Source organism: Clinocottus analis, unplaced genomic scaffold (genome assembly GCF_023055335.1).
Source record: "Clinocottus analis isolate CAN_PGR_092001 unplaced genomic scaffold, fCliAna1.0.p SCAF_3, whole genome shotgun sequence".
Taxonomy (NCBI): Eukaryota; Metazoa; Chordata; class Actinopteri; order Perciformes; family Cottidae; genus Clinocottus; species Clinocottus analis.
The window spans coordinates 20,252,940-20,274,076 of NW_027176042.1; the positions used below are offsets into that span (position 1 = coordinate 20,252,940).

Below are 21,137 nucleotides of genomic sequence, written 5' to 3' on the forward strand. Positions count from 1 at the left end.
AAGTTTCAGCTGCAGGGATTTGGGTCAGCCTCTATTGGCACCGGTTCAAAAGAGCACTGCCTGTTTCAGAAAGAAAAAAAAAAAAAAACAGTGGACAAGTCCGCGAGGGGAGCGATGGCTCTTTGTACTCCCTCTCTTGTCACCCTGTCTCTCTCTCTCTCTCCCTCTCTCTCTCTCTCTCTCTGGGACTCCGGGCAGTGACCGCTCCCAGGACTTTTACTCTCTGCTCTCAGGGTAAACGGCACCTCGTGCCAGCTCAGCAGTTGAGGCATCTGTTGGTCTGTTCGGTATCCACGGCGGTCTGGATCGCTCAGGGGAGGCTGGTTTCTCTCGCAGACACCCAGAGAATAGGAAACGCAAGCGACAGCACTATTTCCTGGATACTTTGTCCTCCATTTCAGATGTGTGTCAAGCTCTCACGAGGCTCAGCTCCGCTTGTGTTACAGTTCACACAAGGTTCTGGCTGCTTTGCCGTTCATAATTGTGGCTCAGGGAATCTCATCTGACCTTCCACGTTTCTTCCTTCGACACACTTTAGAGAGCTCCGAATGTGCTTTTTCCTTCTTTTGCCCTGTTTTTTTTTTTCCTTTGCAACATATATTGGAAAGTATAACGCCCCCACTGATAGTACGTGCACAAAAGTAGGTTAACGCAACCCATGGTTTCACATCTTAGTTAACCCTCCCCAGTGTTATTCTCATGTTACGAGGGTAGGCTTGTTGTAAAGCCTCTCTGTGCAGGTGTCACATGGAGGACACAGATCTCTGAGCGCTGTGCAATGCCAGGAGCAGGCAGGAAGGAGATCTGTGTGAAATGATACCTGTCAACACACATGTTTTCCTCCCCCTAGTGTGCCCAGAAGTTAAATAATGACACGACTGATGACAGTACAAACAGAAATCCTGCCATAGCAAGCATTATTTAAACTTTCTGAAATGAGAGAGAGACTGTCTTTCGTCTCTGGTTCCTGCTGGACTAAAACCGTTTAAAAGGTTTGAGACAACTTCAGAAGCACACGGACCTTTCCCACAGCCATCTACACAATCACAAGGGTGTAAAGATCACATGACCTGTCGTAAGATGTAAAAACGATAAGAAACAACTGCTCATTCTCAGAGGTCATAAAAATACAGTTCTTAGTAAACAAGGTTACAAGTTACATGCAGGACACTGCCAAGAACACGCGTGAAAACATTATCATCCAGCTGTTTGATACATTATATATTATATGTAATTAGTCCACGAAGGCCCATAAGTCTTCAGCTCATCACTCACACTTCTACTTAATCCCTCAGAGTGTACATGGATGTGTGCATTCACCCATATGTCTGTATGCATGTGCATCCATGTTCGTGTACTTTTGAGGATTGAGTTGCCTTCAATAGTCTCTGTGGATAAACACTAGTGTCTAAGGTCTCTGGTTCTCCACTGTCCTCAGTGCGTCAGGAGTCTGCGGTGATGTCGGCGCCCCGCCCGACCCGCCTTAACACACAGACCCCATCTGGTATACCATGCTTTGTTAGTGTGACTTTTTTTTTAGCTGTGTCATTACAATTCATATTTCTACAACCGACGTGTTTAAGATCATATTGCTTACGAGAAAACAAAAGTTTTCCCAAGAGCTTGTTCGTTTAAATGGAAAAATAAATACAAACATTGTAAGTTTTTTTTCCAATATCTTGAGTATTCTCTCTTATGGGTCAATAAGGGCAAGTAATGCGCTGTGTACAGCCATAATATATTCCCCTATTATGTTGCTGATACAATTTTATTAACAAGGAACAAAGTGAGTGAAGGGATGTTCTCAATTTGCTCTTTATTAGATTGGGGACGTTGCTGCTGGAGCCTTCATGGGGAACTTTTGTTTCATTCTTGGATCCTCTCTTCTTACCAAACCAACCCTCCGGTCCAGTGGAAACCACATGTGTGCAAGTAAAGAGATAATTTTGTGCTGAGAGGAATAGAAACTTGATATCTTAGTCCCTGAGACAGCAGCAGAAAATGCTAATACAGTTAACAAAGTTGGAAACCCAGGGGACCCTTCAGGGGGACTGTACTCATATAAGAGGAGCCGTTTAATTTAAGCGTTATGTTTATGTGCAGTTCTGGTGAGACATTTCATTCACTTGATCAGCTGTATCTTTACGGAGAAAATACCCTTTTTAAGTTGTTTTTTTCCAAAATTACATCGCAAAAGTAAACTGTATGAAATTAAGTTCGAAGAGAATTAAATGTGCAAATATTTAGGATTTAAAAAAAAAATCTTCTCATGTCAAGTAGCCATGAAAAATGAATCAGACATGCATGGCCGCCATGCAGACTTTGATCTGTCATATAGTCACCAACAACTTAGAATTCTCACACAAGTTTAACAACTCAGTGTATCAAAGGGTACCTCCACAACAAATGACACTCAACAGCCTGCGCATTTTGAAAAAGTATAGGTCAAAGGGATTACAATTCATATTTATTCACGATGCACGCAGTAAGAGCTCTCAGAAAAAGGGTGTTTCCGGGGACCGAGTGTGGTAGACAACGTGTTTGAGTGTGAATAAAAGATATTCTCAAGCTGTGCAGCAATGTTTGTGGCCGTCCAGCTGCCATCTTGGCTTTTTCAACAACAACAAAAAATCAAGTGATAAGTACTGTTAGCGGAGAGTTATTTACATTATCAACATTTCCAGTATCTTAGCTGACGTTGACAAAGTAACGCTAATTGAAACTCAGCCGATTCAAAGCTGAGCCTGAAGAGTTGAGTCTGAACCCTTTAGATTGGGGCCTTTTCTCGAATACCAACCTTCAGGCCCAAAATGTGTATCGTTTCCGGCACCATCTCCGAGATTGTGACCATCTCGATTGCATACCAACGCCTCTCAACATGTCAACGGCGAGCCGGCGCCTCATAGCTCACTGTGCTAACAGCGCTAACGGCGCGAACTACAGCAAAAGTGCTGACGGAGTGAACAGTGTTCACCTGAGGGGGAATCAGAGCGTGGGAGCTGCACTTCCATCGTCGACGCTGTCAGCGCTATCAGCTGTATCGCTGTATGGAGGCAGTGCAGAGCCGTGAGCTAACCAGTGGAGCGCGCTCACATGTACGAGCATGCACTGACATGCACTAAAAGCACGCAGGGTCGGCCCAGTTCTAGCAACAAAGCAAGGAGACGCTTGAATCCCAAAACATACAGGAGAGAGAACAACTCAACTATCTGATCAGGTCCACGTTACTCCACTATATCTTTACTGTAGCGCTTAGCTGCTACATTAATGTTTCGAATCTTAAATGAAGCTCCTTTAAGAACGCTTCTCTTCATTTCTCAGGATGTGACCTTGTTGAATGGGCAGAGTCAGATTGTGAGTTTTATTTTTATCTTCAACCCATGAGACTGCCGCCTCGCATCTTTCCATTTATTATGAATGGACAACACCTCCTGCCATTGTCTTCTTTCGTACGATCCCTCCACTGGGGATGGACTCCTTCACCCCAGAACTTCCTGTTTTGTCCGCATTGTTTGTCCTTCCTGAGATACGGGCCCGCTTTGGGTTGATGATTCACCTGGCTTTACAGTGCCACCGAGTTCACGTCCTCAACAACGTGCCGTTTCATCACTCAACCTACGGCTGAACTAAAATATCATCGTCATACTGGCCCCTTTCTCGAACACAGGCCACGCCACTGAAAGCTCTACCTTTTATGTATTTAACATAATTCACCCTGGTTCAGTGTTTGTACAACTGCTTTTAATGGTCCCCGTTTCACCATAGCTTTGATTAATGTGTTTTCATTTCATTCAGGCTTGTTGTTACAGTTGTTGGTGTAGTAAGAGCTGGTTTTACGGGCTCTCTCCTCCACTCCTGCTGCTTCTCGTTGCTTCAGCAGTGTTGACCATCTTGCTCGCTGTAGTAAAACACGCCTGACACAAAACTAGATCGGAAAGGCGACGTATGGTGAGAAGCACACTGTAGTTTCTGTCTCTTTAAGATCTCGATGGCTTCTCCGCTGCTCCCTTGAGGTCGCTGGCCTTCTTTAGGCCGCCTGCCAACTGCCATGTTACTGTCAAACGTTTGCAGAAATGCCAGCGAAGCCATTAGTCTAGACTCGAGACCCTTTTCAACAGTCAGCAAACTGGACAGCGTGAGCGGCACAGTGATGTGGAGAAACACAAGGCCTGGCCTTATAAAACTACAAAACACAACACTTTTCTTGATTTCCTATCACATGTGTTGTTGTGCCCTTCAGCTGGGATTCCTCTCCTCCCATCTCCTCTTGCCAGCTCAGATTTTGCAACCAGGCAGGACGAAGATAGAGTTTGAGGTTGTAGTTGTAAAAATATGTTTTCCGAACTGTATATATATATATATATATATGTATATATATATATGTATATATATATATATGTATATATATATATATGTATATATATATATATATATATATATATATATATATATATATATATATATATATGTATGTATGTATATATGTATATAGTCATGTACCTCCATGTGCCCCCTGGTGTCTCACAGCAGCTTCTTGCCTTGTTTTCTTTTGTCTCTTGAGGCACAGCAGCATCTGGTGGTCGACTGAGGAAATCACACTTTCGTAACATCCCCCTGCCTTGTACACTCACACTATTGTACACTTTTTCACCTTTTCCCAGCTTGTCTGGAATCCAAACATCGACCTTCTGGCCGTAAACCGCATCTAAATCCAAGGCAAATTGTGCATTGTGCTCTTTGATCCTTGTTTAGTTTGTATTTAACCTGTGTCTGTGAAACTTTCCACCAGTATTTCTCTTTTTTGAACACCTCCACAGAAATGCTCACAGATGGTGAGTAGCTGATTACAGTAATCCCCACTGAAGGGTCGAGCATCCCGGTTGTGTGGCCGATGGGGGGAACCTGTTGCTTTGTTAAAAAGCCTCTTAGAAGTCTGGTCATGTGACCCCTCGGTTGGGGTGCAGGGCTTGTGTTGAGCCTTGTGGACATCCTCAAGCTGGATACAGACCATTACATTGCTGCCAAGAAAACCCACAACATACTCGGTGAGAGATTGCATTCATGCATGTTTTTTTTTTTCATGTTCACACGATACATTCAAGGTTAAAATTGATATAAAATACAGAATCTTTCCATTTTTGAACAGAGCGGCACAGTTTTTTAACTGAAACTCGTACGTAACAGGCCGAGGCTTTTGTGTTATTGTGATTTTTGTTGCAGATTCCGATTCTTTAGGTCTTTCCAAAAAGGTGTCTGCTGGCTCATATCATGCAAGATGTTTATAGTTACGATCAAAATATTTTTTAAAAGTGATTTTTTTTTTACACATATAATTTTTTTTACCAAGACTTTGCTAAACATATACATACAATAGACACTAGTATTGGAATTAACTTGGGGTAAACACCTGTTTACCATCTGTCGGTTTGGTACCAATGAATTGTCAAAAGTCAGAGGGACAGGTTGAACGTCAGTGAAAGTATTGGAGGCAGCAGCTTTTGAAAAGGAAGAAGAATGCTGGGAAATATTCAAGTATTCTTTACTCACTTAATTCACACAACCCCTTCTGGCGTTTCAATTTTGTGAGCAATAACTCACAAAAGTTATATATAATAAAAGTTTTGTAAATTAGTCATCTGAAAGAGTAAATCACTTACTCTTTCAGGAACAGACTAATTTACAGGAACTTCTCTTATTTATAACCTTCACCCCTCAGGAGAAAACAGATCACCCAAATCCTGCGGGGGGAGACGAACCCAGAAAAAAAAAAAAAAAAGAGAGTAAAGTTATAGAAATGTTTCTGTTTGAGTGAGATCTGAAAAAGTAAAAAGCCAAAAATAAAAGATGTGAAATCTGTACACACATATTTATATTATATTGCGTAAAGAAAAACCTCGATATACCAAATGATCGTCCAAATAAAAAGCTGAAGATGGAGACGGCCGTAGTTGTATTTGTTTATCCAATGTTGCAATACACACAAGTGGTAAGCGTTTATTCACAAGGGCTTGCTGAGATCAATAAATCAGATCAATAAATCAGACCAATCATCGCGTTACCTTGACCGCTCTGGCCACCGTTGACTGTCACAGGGTTTCTGACAACGTACTGGTTCATAAAATGGGTTCTGTTTGTTGTGATACCTTTGACTTGTGGGGCCGTTCTCCAAATGCAGTGTCATGAAATAATATCTTGTTTCAAACGAGCAGATGTTCGAACAAAGACACTAAAAACACTAAAATATCCTTTTGTTTTTCCAGAACTATTACTTCAATTGGGTATACTTCTGTCTGACGCTCTGTTTCTCGTGTTCGCTCAAAATCTGGATGTAGCATCTTTCCACACCAGCCATGCCCCTCCACAATCACACCGCGAAAGAGGCCTGGACGCAAGACGGGTACGTCAACATTACCACACAACAACACAGAATCTATGCAAATGTGTGTGTGTGTGTGTGTGTAGTCCAAGCATTTGTCAAATGAGGCCATGTAAGTGTTGGATATGATCCTCATATTACTCCTACCTGAATCCTCGCAACGTTTTGAACAGTAATTACCGCTTCACCACACCCACTTTCCGCTCGTATGAGCCAAGTCGTGCTAAACCAATGAGTGTCCTGGGAAAGCTTCACTTGTTGTTATGCGGACCGACTTCAGAAAATGAATCAGCATCTTTTTTTTACAATCAATTAATTATTCCATGGAAAAAAAATATTGGAGTGAAATATGGATATCATTTATCATGCACCTGCATATATATATGTATACATATATACATATATATATATGTATACATATATACATTGACAGTGAGACTAATTGTTACTTACCATCCTTCTCCATAATAACACATGTAATCATAACAAATTGACGCCGTCCTTATATTTTGTCGGCACCAAAATAACACAAAAAAAATTGTATAGGATGGAATTATTGTGATTAAGCACAACAGCTTAGTTACTATTATCTTTACATTTCATTACTAACATGCACATTTGATTGTTTTTGCCTCAGGATACAAGAGCTGGAGGATTCTGCGCCAGCGCCACAGCGAGAAGTTCAGGTGACTCTTTTATTTCAATTGGCAAAAAATATAATGCATCTCTTGAAACTGAAAACTTTAGCAGTCTGACCTGCAGTACAGTCAGGGAGACGGAAAGAGAAAAGGACAAACATCTTGTTATAGCTTTACATTACATTACATGTCATTTAGCTGATGCCTTTATCCAAAGCGACTTCCAATAAGTGCATTCAACCGTAAGTACGAAGTGGGAACAACAAGAATCAAGACAGAACAATTTCTCAAATAAAGTCAAACTACTAAGTGCTATCAGTAAGAGCCATCGAAGTGCTGCCTAAGTGCTGCTGTCATTGTCATAGCGAGCATGAGTATCCCCGATGCAAACAGGAGTTGTTGGTCTGTGGATGGACAGTGGCGGCGCACGATAAACAAGGCCTCTCCCTCCTCCCGAGCCTTTGTTGGTTTCTCCCGTTGACGTGTTTCTACAGAGCAGATGGCTTTACACATAAATCCTATTAACAACTTTCTGCTGATGGCGACTCAGTGAGTACAGGGCTTTCTTACTCTTTCATTATCTCCGCTGAGAAGCCTGCTTTTTGAATTTTCTACCCTACAAAGAAAAGCAGCGGGAGCGCTGAAGTCAGAGGTCCCGCCATGTCTGCAGAGAAGGTAAAAGGGGGCGGTTGTGCTTTTGGGGATTTTTATTTGGATTGATTTTCAAATATGATGTTATTACATGTAAAATGACATGAAATTATATTTAGAGAGAGAGAGAGAGAGAGAGAGAGACATGGGATACATTGTACTTTTATCAATAGTTGAATAACACTTTTCATTTTGTATTTAATAAATGTAATTTATTTCGATATTTACAATTGGACTACATGCAGAATTTAGACTATAGGGGTTTAATTTGTGAGGTACAATACTTCAGTTATTGACATCTGGAACAAAGACATTCAGAGGAATGATGATGTTGACAATATCTGACCCACATATTGCTCCGTGTACAAAAGCCAGCATGGGAAGTATTTCTTGAGCGTAAGATCGAACACAGACAATATAATCACCAAGCATCTTTCAAAGGCAGCCAGAGCATATATTCATCCTCATTCATTATGACTAAGTTGCATCCTGGATGGAAGATGTCTCAGTGCATTGAGCAATGCATCTGCAAAAGCATGCATGAGGGATTGAAGGCGCTCAGTAATCCCTGACAGTGCGACTGTAGTGACGTCCATGTTAAATGCAACTGCATTTACTTTTAATGCTTATATTCAATCCATTTTTCACTATGAGCATATGTATCCACGATTGAACGGCCGTGTTTTAGCTCCTAGTCAAGCGATCATCAAACGCAGGACGTGGGTTAAAACAATTGGTCTGTTTTTAGTCAGTATTGAAGATGATTATTGGTTCATAATTCCATAATGTGTTCATTAAATCCTCTCAGTGCGTTGTGATAATTACGTAATGTATCAGCTTGTCCCGAATTTACAAAAACGAGGCGTTACGGTGTCATAATGGAGTTTCACAAACATTATTTTAAAAACTTATGTTTTGATTGAAGTAATAACCGATCATTTGCAAATGCTCTGTGTATGAATGTTTTCATATGATTTCATTATTTACAATGGACAGAACTAAACAAAACATTTCTTATATATATAATTTAAGTTGTCTTTAAAGGATTCTACAATTGAATTACACATTTCCAATATCTCCTTTGAGTAGATCGATTTTTTTTTTCTTCACTTTGCCAACTTCAACACAACAATGAATTACAATGTGATGAATTCAGAAACGGTGAGTTGTGGATTGTGTGAGAACAGAAATAGACCTCCATCCACGCAGGATCTACATCTAATAGGATTACCTTTACTGTCTCTGCTGGACGCAATCCCATTGATCTCCTTCTATGTGTCTCGGCTCAGCGACACGCTGTTGGTTTAGTCTTCAGACTCCTCACACTTCTAACATGGAAACATCAGATTATTGTACGCTGTATGACAATCCTCATATAGATAAATAAATGGTAGGCTTTTCCTTGAGCTTGAAGCGGAAAAGATGAAAGCTTGTATTGAGGGCGATGAAGGAACAAAAGCAAACTGGAGAGATTTACATTGAGAAAGAATATGAAGAAAATGCAGTTTATTTTAGAAACAGAATAACAAAAAAAATTTAAAAGTGACATCTTCTGACTCTCCTTATGTTTTTCTCAGTGGTTAACTCATGTATTCATTCATTCATATATCCTTCTCCCCGGCTGCACCTCATTTATTTATTTCATAAAATGATTGCCCTGCTATTTCGTGTCCTCGACCACATGTGATGCAAAGTTTGTTCGCAATTTGCTGAGAGTGTGATGGATTTGTGTTGTCAGTACTCGGGAGGAGGCTTTAGAAAATGACATGAAATTGTTTTGTAACGTGTTATTTCTGCATGTGTTACGTAATGTGGATTCAAAGACAGTACTCAGGTACTTATTCAGGTCTAGAAAATGCAGGAAAGTGCATCATTGTTCCTACCTGGACCTGTTCTAAGGATTCGCTGTGACAGTATGAAATAAGGATATTTTTGATAAAAATTGAATGCACCATTGGACAAAATAATAACAAGTGCTATGTTACACTATAGCAACAATATTAATTGCTTTAGAACTTGTAACAATATGTTTTCTTTGCTTTGCTCATCGCTTCCCTGCACATGTGTCTTTTAAATGGTAAGTTATTATTTTTAAGATCTTTAAATCTTCAGATCGTTCAAGAAATGTCTATTTTAGTGATAATGCCAAGATATCCATATTGTTTCCCAGTTTTTATTTTGTCTCCAGTCCATGTCATCTATTCTCTGCCCTCTTGTTCTTCAGCCATGAGCCTCTAATCTGTTTTCTTTCTTCTTTTTTTGAACAGGAAAACTTTAGAAGTTAAAAAAGAAGAAAGAGGAGACAAATGGCACAACAGAAGCCAAGACGAATGTAAAAGAAGCCAAGCCCAAAAAAACAAAGGTTAAGAAGCAGGAAGATGTTTCTGACGAGGAAAGTCCTGCCATCCAAAGTGAGGGCTTAAAGAGATTATCACAGTTTGAGCATTTCCTCAGAAGAAAGCAGAGAACAAAGTCTCTGTCTCTACTTTGATCGTATCACATTGGTGAACTGTTGTTTCCTTATCAACATTATAGATGGAAAGAAGGTGAAGAAAAGTAAACCAGAAAAAGAGAAAGAAGAAACAGGAAAGGAAAAAGAGAAAGAACCAAAAAAGAAAGTCAAAAGTGTTCCAAAAAAGAAGAAAGGTACATTGGTGGCGCGTGAAAGCCTCTGAGAAGATTACTCCAATATATTTTGCGTAAGCAAACACAACTGAATATGTGTTACACCTCTCTCTGCAGGTTCAGACTCAGACAACGACGATGACGATGACAATGATGAAGACGCCTCCAAAAAAAAGACAAAGAAAAAGACAACGAAAGACAGCTCCTCAACTGCGACGTCTGCCAAAGAAAAGAAATCTAAATCTAAAGGTATGGCAAAGAAGCAGGCAGCCGGTTCTGTGACGGCATGAGCACTGAACAACAGTTATGAAACCAGACTAATGTTGTTAAGAGGATTGATTTTATTGTGTAATGGTGAGTGAGTGGAAACACTGACTTCGTAACGCAGACAACAAAACACGGCAATCAAGTGACTCGCTCGCCCTTAAGCGGTCGGCTTGGGAAAATGTCGTTAAAACGGTCGAATCCTGACAATCTTTTTAATCCAGCTACTCTGCTTAACTTAACACAACTCCTGTGGCCCCTTTTGCAGCACTTTGACTGCGCAGGAGACCTGGAGAAAAGGATGCGAGACGCATGAAGTTATAGGTGTTTTCCCAAATTGTTGAATACGTCTCAGTCTTTTCTCAGCTGAGATGTGAAGCTGTGGTTTTCTACACTTGAGTGTCAGTTGGAGTTGAAAGTGGACGTCACATTTGGCTACACACAGAGGCTGGTTTGTCGGTCCAGACAGCATTTCTTAGGCTCTTTAGAATAAATTGCCATGCAATGTACCTAGTACAGACATTCGTGGTCCCCAGAGGATGAGCTCTCCTCACTCCCTTGAGCTGTCCTGTCGCTCCATCATTTCGTTTAATATCCATGTTCCCCCATCAGTGGGAAATTGTGATAACTTTTCATCATAGTGGAATCATCCGGTCACAATTGTTCATTTGTCCAACACTTTGGTTTATGACCAAATATCTTCCAAACTGACGCCGCTCGTCATGCTCAGCTGGTCTTTGTGTTTGGTGCTAATTAGAAAATGTTAGCATGCTACCACGATAAACTGAGATTGGGAACATGGCCAACAATATATCTGCTCAGCATCATTAATATGCTGACATTAGCATTTAGCTCAAAGCACTTGAGTGCCTCAGGCGGTAACTTCTGGCTCGGAAAAGTGACGCCAGTGGAAAGCGCCTTGAAACTTGTCTTTTTGTCAAAAAGTCATTAGGGGCCGAAAAAAAAGTCTATAAGAAAATGACTCGACTTCTCGCTTGATTTATTGCCTCTGAAAACATTCTGAGGAAGAGTTTATGGTCTCAATCATGAGTCTTCTCTTCATGGTCCCATTCAGAGTAAAATAGCCTATAAAGCAGGCTACGCTTTAGGGCGTGGTCACCTTGTGATTGACAGCTCAATACGCCGGCAGTGTAGCTGTGGTTTTCTCCACTTTAGTGTCAGTTGGAGTTGAACATTTTGCTCCAAACAGAAGCAGTTTTGGAGGTCACAACAGCATTTCTGGGAGGGGTCCGTGTTATTATCCCACAACTTTAACCCTTTCATAGTGTTTTTTAGTCCATGAAAGTCCATTGTAACATTTTTCCCACCTAAAAATGTCTCATTTAGCGTTCAGTTGTACTTAGCTCCCCTTTCTTGTGTCACAGCCTAAAATCAAGATGGCTACGGCTAAAATGACAAACTTGAGCCGTCAACTTGACAGTCTGCAAACCGCGTGACTTATTTACGGCCTATGCTGTACTGACTTACACCCTCACGGACTCTTTTAGCATGACTGTAGACCAGTTTAGTCCTCAAATATTCATCCAGCACATCCGATTAACGATCTGTTCAAACTAATCTAATGTCACTAAGTATCCATTTGCAGAGAAAGAAAAAAACTATATGAACATGACTCACCTGTCTTTTACCGTGTGGGCAGCGGGAGTCTCTTTATTCCCTCGACGAGCTATATTCAAACTGATTACCGGTGCGTGCAGAGATAGAACTTGATTATCACTTTAACACTGAATTACGATGTAACATGGCCCAGAGTGTTGCTGCTCTTTTCCATTACTTTGGTTGGATCGCCTCCAGAGCTTTTGCCTCTGAGCTGAACTTAACCTTCCTCCACCTCAGATCAGCCGTCAGTCATTTCAGTAATACCTGCTCCGACTTGAGCTCGTGTCTCTTTGTTCCTTTTGAGTAAAAGCAAAGCCAGGTGCTCGAGTTTTTTGTAATCATGGAAATGGATTTCATTATACCAGAAGCCTATTTTATGGTTGATACGCGTATGTTTTTTTATTAGCGAGTTTCTTATACAACATCAGTATTTATATGTGTGATATCAGACTTGTAATTTGTTTGAGTCACTATTTAGCTGAAGGAGTATGAAGAAGAAGAAGTATGACTAGACTAAGCCAGTCAAGGCTATCTTAAACAATGATTTGACATATTTGAGAAATTTGTACAATGCTTAAGCGCTTACCCAAGCAGATTGTAAACCACATGTCTACAATTCCTTAAATCCATTTATCACAAACTATACAGGCACCACTTTAATCAGTGATCAGTCAGCAAGTCAAGATATGAGTTCATGTTTGGGCAGATTTTGTCTTTGAGGAAACGGGATTAAAGCGTGAGCGTTGACAGTATCGCGAGAGTCATCGAGGTTTTGAGGACACAAGCGTAGATTTTGGCCGCGATATCTTCCAAGTTAAGTTATTTTCTATCCTCCGCATGTAAACACAGAGTGATAGCGGGGAAGACATCTGCAGAAGATGTCAGTCTACCTTCCAGTGTGCTTCATCAGCGTTCCCCTTTGGTTTACAACAATATGGTCCAAACATAAAGCTAGCGGTCCGGTGTGGGCGGCTCTGGTGACGTTTGAATCCCTCTCACCTTCTCAAGTGCTCAGAATTGGACAAAAATAACCTAGAAGAAAGAGGGAGAGCACTAAATGCTGCTCTTAATCTGTCCCCGCATCAAATCCTTGCTTGCTGGTTGATTACAGTTTTGTTTTTCCACTATCTAACACACAAAGGAATGGGATGTACATTATTTTTGCCTGATTACATTTCTCAGTGTGCGCTCACATCATTCTTCATGTTCGTAGATCACATTCGAGGACAGATAACATTGTTTAAATTCCCACTTTTCAGAGGACAAAGATTCCGATGGAAAAGAAAAAAAGTCAAAGTCAAAGGAGAAGGACAAGAAGAAAGAGCCAGCTTCAATGTTCCAGATAAACGGAGAAAAAGACTCAAAAAGCAAGAAGAAAGGTGATTACATTTTGATGAACTGTCACAGCTCAAAACTTTACGGTTGGCCCTTTCCTAAACTGTTTTCCCTCCTTTAATGGAAATGAACCTGTTGTGTTGTTATTGCCTCAGAGTTCTCGCAGATTTTTAAAACAAATTATCTTCACGTGTGTCTCCTGAGCAGCTGCCAAATCCGACAGTGAGGACAGCGAAGAGGAGACAAAGTCGACCAAATCAAAGAAGAAATCACCGGCCAGCTCAACATCCCTGTTCCAAACAACCGGAGACAAAGAAAAAGAAAAGAAGACAAAGAAGAAAGGCACGTTCACGAGGACATTGATCCTACTTTTGAGTCACTGGCAGGCATCTAACTATATGAACGTGTGTTGTATATTTCAGCAAAGGCAGAAGAGACTGATGATTCTGACTCAGAAAAAGAAGAAAAATCCAAGAAGAAAAAGGGCAAAGGGAAGAAGAAAAAGGTTTCACTAATGTCCCAATTCACACAGACATTTTAGCACGTTTTATGTCAATGTGAGAGAACACACATTAACGTAGTATTGCTTGTTGGCCAGGCGAGATCACCGTCACCTGAGATTGAGTTTGACAACTTGGAGAAGTTTGTGATGGAGCCGGCTCCGCAGGGCGTGACCATCAAATGCAGAGTGACTCGAGACCAGAGAGGGGTGGACAAGAGCCTCTACCCAACCTATTACTTTCACCTGGACAACGGAAAGAAGGTCGGGGGGGGAATGAGTCGTCCTTGTGTGCACATTCAGCGATTTGTTTACATGACATTGCTTTTTTTTCTTTCGTCCTTTTTCTAATCCAACTCGACCACTTGTCTCCTTTTCTTTTCTTTGTAGACGTTCCTGTTGGCCGGCAGGAAAAGAAAGAAATGTGGAACTTCAAATTACCTCATCTCCATTGATGCCACAGATTTATCCAGAGGTGGAGAGAATTTTGTTGGAAAGCTGAGGTACATCGAGAGAATCGTGAATTTATTTAAAAGTTGAATACCAAATAATGAGGACTCTTTTACTGTGAGCTTCCAATTGTTTCATTTTATTGTCTAGGTCCAATTTAATGGGGACTAAGTTCACCGTGTTCGACAACGCTCTGAATCCAGACAGAGCTCTTCCAGACATGTCTAATGCACGACAGGAGCTAGCCGGCATCATCTACGTAAGTTATTAGCCCGCTCACCAGAAATGATCTATGTGGAATTAAATGAATACAGTTTAAGTGTACATTTGGTTTAAATGCAAAAGTAGCAAAACATTTTTTGAAAATAATCCTGATTTGATTTATTTCTGGCATCAGGAAACAAATGTTTTAGGGATGAAAGGACCAAGAAGGATGACGATTATTATTCCAGGAATGGACAAGAACAACGAGCGAGTACCTCTCCGGCCAAGAAATGTAAGAATGTACTTTGAGTAAAAAAACACAAAAAACTGCAAGAATTTACAGAATGACATACCGAACCGCCCATCTCACCAAGGTCTCACTGTGTGGTACAATTCATATCGTTGGTATTTATATAACAATGTCTAATTGGGATTATCAAGGAGGCATTTCAGACTGCGGCTATTTTTACCATCAGATGAGTCATTAGCAAAGTCAGGCATCCCAGAATCCATTGCTGCTATGCAACACGTCAACAGATTATATACATACTGCTCACAGCTTTTGTTTAATATGAGAGCAACACAAGGACAACATGTAAAATATTATTACGCTTTGATGTTTTTTTCCCTGACTTAAGTTTTGCCAATTCCTCGCAGGAATGTGACGGCTTGTTGATAAGGCACCAGAATAGAAGAATGGAAAATCTGATCGAGCTTCACAACAAGACGCCTGTGTGGAATGACGAATCTTCGTCCCATGTGCTCAACTTCAACGGGAGGGTCACCCAGGCCTCCATCAAGAACTTCCAGATAGTCCACAGCAAAGACTGTGAGTGCCCACATTGTCTGTCCTCACAACGAGATGTTAGGAGACCAAGAAACACAAAGCAGTTTACTGCCAAGTCCCTCAACCTCACACAGATGTATAATCTTGTAAAGTTACAAAGAATAATGAGGTAGAAGTGCTTATACTCTTTAGTTTTGTTTGGAAATGAGGAGATTTATATTTATGAGGAGACCACAAATAACTATTTTCATAACATTTTGTCTCATAGATACAGACACGGGTCCAACATTTAAAGACTGTTCATCAAGGCACTCGTTTATAAGCATCAAGCTTAGTTTTAGAAAAGACAAAACAAAAAATGTAGTTTTACGCCAAAAGGTTTTATTTAGAAGTACCTCTTGTTTCATGAGCCGATCTGATCACAAAATGTATTAACTCTTAGAAATAAGGATGTTAATTGGGGTTGTCCAAGATGTCCTCTTTGGAGAACCATTTTTGATTCCTGATTAAATATTTTGTAAAGGTTCAATCTCAAATCCTTTCAAAGGATTCTGCCTAGAACCCAACATGAACGTTTGCATCTAGAACCATCTGGGGAAAGTCCCATCCAGAACCCTCACAGACTGCCCCTCTATTGGGTAATGGTTCCATCTAGAACCCTCACAGACAGCCCTTCTATTGGGTAATGGTTCCATCTAGAACCCTCACAGACAGCGCTTCTATTGGGTAATGGTTCCATCCAGAACCCTCACAGACAGCCCTTCTATTGGGTAATGGTTCCATCTAGAACCCTCACAGACAGCCCTTCTATTGGGTAATGGTTCCATCCAGAACCCTCACAGACAGCCCTTCTATTGGGTAATGGTTCCATCTAGAACCCTCACAGACAGCCCTTCTATTGGGTAATGGTTCCATCTAGAACCCTCACAGACAGCCCTTCAATTGGGTAATGGTTCCATCTAGAACCCTCACAGACAGCCCTTCTATTGGGTAATGGTTCCATCTAGAACCCTCACAGACAGCCCTTCTATTGGGTAATGGTTCCATCTAGAACCCTCACAGACAGCCCTTCAATTGGGTAATGGTTCCATCTAGAACCCTCACAGACAGCCCTTCTATTGGGTAATGGTTCCATCTAGAACCCTCACAGACAGCCCTTCAATTGGGTAATGGTTCCATCCAGAACCCTCACAGACAGCCCTTCTATTGGGTAATGGTTCCATCTAGAACCCTCACAGACAGCCCTTCAATTGGGTAATGGTTCCATCTAGAACCCTCACAGACAGCCCTACTATTGGTAATGGTTCCATCTAGAACCCTCACAGACAGCCCTACTATTGGGTAATGGTTCCATCTAGAACCCTCACAGACAGTCCTTCTATTGGGTAATGGTTCCATCTAGAACCCTCACAGACAGCCCTACTATTGGGTAATGGTTCTACCCAGAACTCTCCTCGGGAGTTCTTTCCTGAAGCTTTCCACTTTCTAGTTCTCACAAGAACACAACCGGGAATTTCTACTGAGAACCATTCTATATTCCAGGAGTTTCATCTAAATCCCTAAAGGCCGTGGTTGATGTGGTGCAGCCCAACACACAACAATTGTGTTGTGTATTCTCTTTTAACGCCAATGCTTTCAACAATCCTTGAACATCTCTCAAGTAAAGAGTACTTAATGGAACGCTAAGTCTTACAAAGAACCCTGAATTGAGGAAAAAAAAACATTCTCCAGAAAGAGGTCCATTTAAAGCCAATGGTTCTGGATAGAACCTCAGCATTTCAGGAAGAACCCTTATTCCTAAGAGTCTACCTATTATGAACTATACACATATATATATATATATACCTACCTATTTTAACAATTCCATGTCTTTTTCAGTGGACTACATTGTGATGCAGTTTGGACGAATAGCCGATGACATTTTCACGCTGGACTTCAACTACCCGATGTGTGCCGTGCAGGCCTTCGCCATCGCACTCTCCAGCTTCGACGGCAAAATCGCCTGCGAATAATAGAAAGATTCCCAGTTGTCTTCTTACACCGAAACCAGTATGCAACACGCCCACGTCACGACAACTCTTTGGACTCGCCTTCTAACGCTCCCTGGGATTGCCGGCGATAGCGAATGGAGGTTCCTCGATCGTGACGATACCCGCTGCTGCGCTTCGGCCTCCTATCGTCATCTGATCTGGCACCGCACGACACAGCAGAGTCCTGTTTTTTTTTTGTCCTGGGAATTCAGTGGAAACGTCAGGAGTTCTGTGATTTACAGAAAGACACACATCCCGTCCAAAGGACCCCAGTGACTGAGGAGCGAAGGGTTCTGAAGGGGATGATGGTACACCTGGAAAACAAAGGGTCACTAACATCATTCAAAGATGTTAAATGTGTTTCGGGTTTGTTTCTTGTGCCGTCTTGTATTGCTGTGTAAAAATACCAAATGGTTTTAATGTCTTGTGTCACATGTGACTGTGAAATGCAAGCACACCAAAAATTAAGTCATGATGAGAATGTTTTGTTACTTTGAGGCACAAATCTGAATTTATTCGAAATTATTAAAAATCTACACCTTGCTTCTCTCACAAAATAACTCATAGCTTTAAAAGAATAAGGAAAGTATTTTTAGTTCAAGGACAACATGCATTAAGTCTCATGACAACTTTAACAACTGTTCATTGTTCATTTTCTATAGACATTGACAGATACATTCCAGGTTTCCGGCATTGTTAAAGTGACATAGAAGTTTATTATTTCAAAAATGAAATGTCTTTAGTTCTTGTATTTGGTGTTTTAACATTGTAATGTGATAATTTGACAAAATAGAGAAGATTTCTCTCCTCCCTCAGATGATTTTAGCTACTGCAGGATTTTAAATTTTGTATTTTTTGGTTCCGAAATTTTATAAAATGTATTTATATTTCTGAACACTGCCTTTGTTGCATTTCTAGGCTTATTGTAATAATATTATTTAAGAAAGCATGTAAGCTTTCAAACTTGTATTTATATTAAAGGAACAGTGTGTATTTGGAGGATACAATGGCAGATAATATACTTTTAATAAGTATGTTTTCTTTAGTTTACGGTCAATTCAAAATGGTCTATTGAGGTTTTCCTGCTTTTGCGGCGGCCATCTGAGTTCTCCTACACGCTTGGCACACGGGAGAAGTTTCAGTCGTTGCAATCTGCAACCTCACCGCTAGATGCCGCTAAATCCTACACACTGCACCTTTAATTGCGTTAGTTGTGAGTGTTTGTGTCTACCTGCTCAGGGACTGCAGCTGAATCTTGTACATTTCTTCTCCTCGTATAAGATTGTTTTTGTACATGGTCAAATAAATTTAGCAATCTATAATTCATTTCCTTGAAGTCACCATTGATTGTATATATTGTACCAAATGCATGTTCTGTAAACTTTAATAGAATTTAATAATAGAAACTAGAGATCATTTTAGGAAGTTAGAAGGGCTCCTTCCCCACTTCATACACCCCTACTTTCGGCTCCCTTGCTTGGACTACACACACGTTTGAAAATAGCCTTAATTTAAATCTCAACTACTCACCATTAAAGTGTCACAACTGTGTCACAACTTTTGCCGTAATGACTCACTCAGGCTCACAATAAAACAAAACTAATCTTGCTGTCGCAGCTGGTAATTAAATGATTTTAGGCTTCCGGCAGCCAACCGGTTAAGACACATACCACAACCGCCATACATCAAATTCACACTCCATCTTCTCTCTCTCTCAGCTGCATGTCCTGTCTGTAAAAAAAAAAAAAAAAAAAAAAGAAAAGAAAAACATGGATTTTGTCAGCGCTGAATGACAAACTATATTAAAAGAAAATCCCCCATAACTCCTGGACTACACTGTAGGTTTTCAAATATGTTTTATGACAGCACTGTATCCTCCTCAATGAGCTGGCAGATAATCAAAAAGGCTCCTTCGAGTTGTGGGTTTTGAAAGACACCCACGCTGTTCTGCAGTAGTTGAGCTTCACTCGAGAGGAAAAACCTGTTTGAGCCGAAGGGCCTTCAGAGCATGTAAGAGGTGTGTATTCTGCCTGAACCTGCTCAGGCAGTCGTCCAAACTCGCAGATTAAACGAAGCCCGAAGCTGGCAGCTCTTCTGGACAGATGCTGCAAGGTGAGTTCTTCTTCCCTCATTGTCTTTTTTTCTGCATAGGGCATTCCGGTGGAACAACTGCCAAGAATACAGTTATCATACTCAGACGGTAATATACTGAGTGCATCTCGTGTAAGAGTGAGTCATGTTCACAGCATCTGCACATACAGCAGCTCTGCTTTCGTGCCTCCTCGGTGGATGGATACGCAGCCGACTGCGAACGGTGCAACCATGCTGTTGACCAACAGAAGGAGCTGTTGCAGGATGGACGTGTGTTCAAGGTTTCTCAGTTCACTTTGCTCACGCCGATGAAGGCGTTTTCAGTCGTGAAAGATTTTCCCTCCACAGATTTACTTCAAATACATGCAGTATCTTTCATGTTTATTCAATTTAATAATCCCACAGTATTGAGTATGTGCACCGAGCTGGGAAATATATTTGAGTATCAGTAGAAGTAGAAGAATTAATTATACATTCAAAGTTAAAGTCTGTGAAATGTTTTACTTGAATAAAATACCTGACATTTCAAAGTACTTCATTAACAAAGGTGAGTCACCTTCAGAGTGAGTCAGAGAGTGCTATGTTATGCAAATATGTCAGCAGTTAATGATACGTCTGGGTTTACGTCTGGCACAGCACCAACTTTTTTAAATTTTTAAATAAAATCATATAAATGAATTACACTTCAGACAAACATAACATCTTGACCTTTTTATTTCCTTTAATTTCACTGTGACAGTGTCACGTTTATATTCTGGATCTGCTTGTTCCAGCACTTATTGAAGCGATATGATGTGTACACTGAATGTATTTTCAATGCTGCACTATTCCATTACATGCAAATATGTTAAATGCCTCGTAGCTGGAGAATCAGACTTAATCTCTATTTATTTTTAGTTTTTGAATCACTGAACATGTTCATGGTGCGGATGATCATTTGGAGAAATCATTAACAAAGTACACAAAATACTGTCTTTTGGTACACTTTTAAGGTAATTATATTCCAAATGATTGCTATGTTATACTATATGTATGCTGTATAAATGATATATACTTTGCAGATTAGTAATACAAAATATAATGAACAAATATCGTATATTATTATAGATTAAACAGCATTATATACATTTGTTAAGACAAGCCTCACTTGTGCAAGCTGCAATATTACATGCACATTCTAGCTCTAAAGTGAAGTTTTGAATGCAGGACTTTTACTAGTAACAGAGTACTTCTACACACTTTCACCTTTACTTCAATAAAAAAAAATCAGAGTACTTCTTCCACCACTGCAAACGTGTACAATTCACGATAGTACCAGTCATTACAAACTGGTTGTACTTCGGTTGATGCACGATACAGGCTGGTGTTGTATGTGTGTGGAGAGGCTGATTTTCGGGCAGGAAGCTGCAGCTCGGGCTGCAGGGTTTGGGTGGGCGGAGCCTCGAGGGAAGTCCTGCCCCCAAGCTCGTTGATTGACGCGCACCAGTGGCTCCTCCTCGCGAGTCTCTCTTTCGTTTTTTTTTTTTTTTTTTTTTTCCTCCCCCTTCGTTTTCCAGTGTAGTGCGTT

At 40.7% G+C, this 21,137-nt stretch overlaps 1 protein-coding gene across 1 annotated transcript; it reads left to right on the forward strand.

Annotated features, from left to right (window-relative positions):
- Window positions 1-6,345: 6,345 nt before the first annotated feature.
- tulp1a (TUB like protein 1a) lies at window positions 6,346-17,534 on the forward strand. Its single transcript, XM_068594802.1, has 14 exons — window positions 6,346-6,397; window positions 7,014-7,056; window positions 9,944-10,076; window positions 10,201-10,311; window positions 10,408-10,539; window positions 13,434-13,553; window positions 13,717-13,851; window positions 13,932-14,014; window positions 14,108-14,272; window positions 14,399-14,511; window positions 14,609-14,717; window positions 14,856-14,954; window positions 15,320-15,491; window positions 17,328-17,534. Exons 1-14 carry the CDS (start codon window positions 6,351-6,353, stop codon window positions 17,459-17,461), a joined length of 1,596 nt encoding a protein of 531 aa, XP_068450903.1. The 5' UTR covers window positions 6,346-6,350; the 3' UTR covers window positions 17,462-17,534.
- Window positions 17,535-21,137: the final 3,603 nt, after the last annotated feature.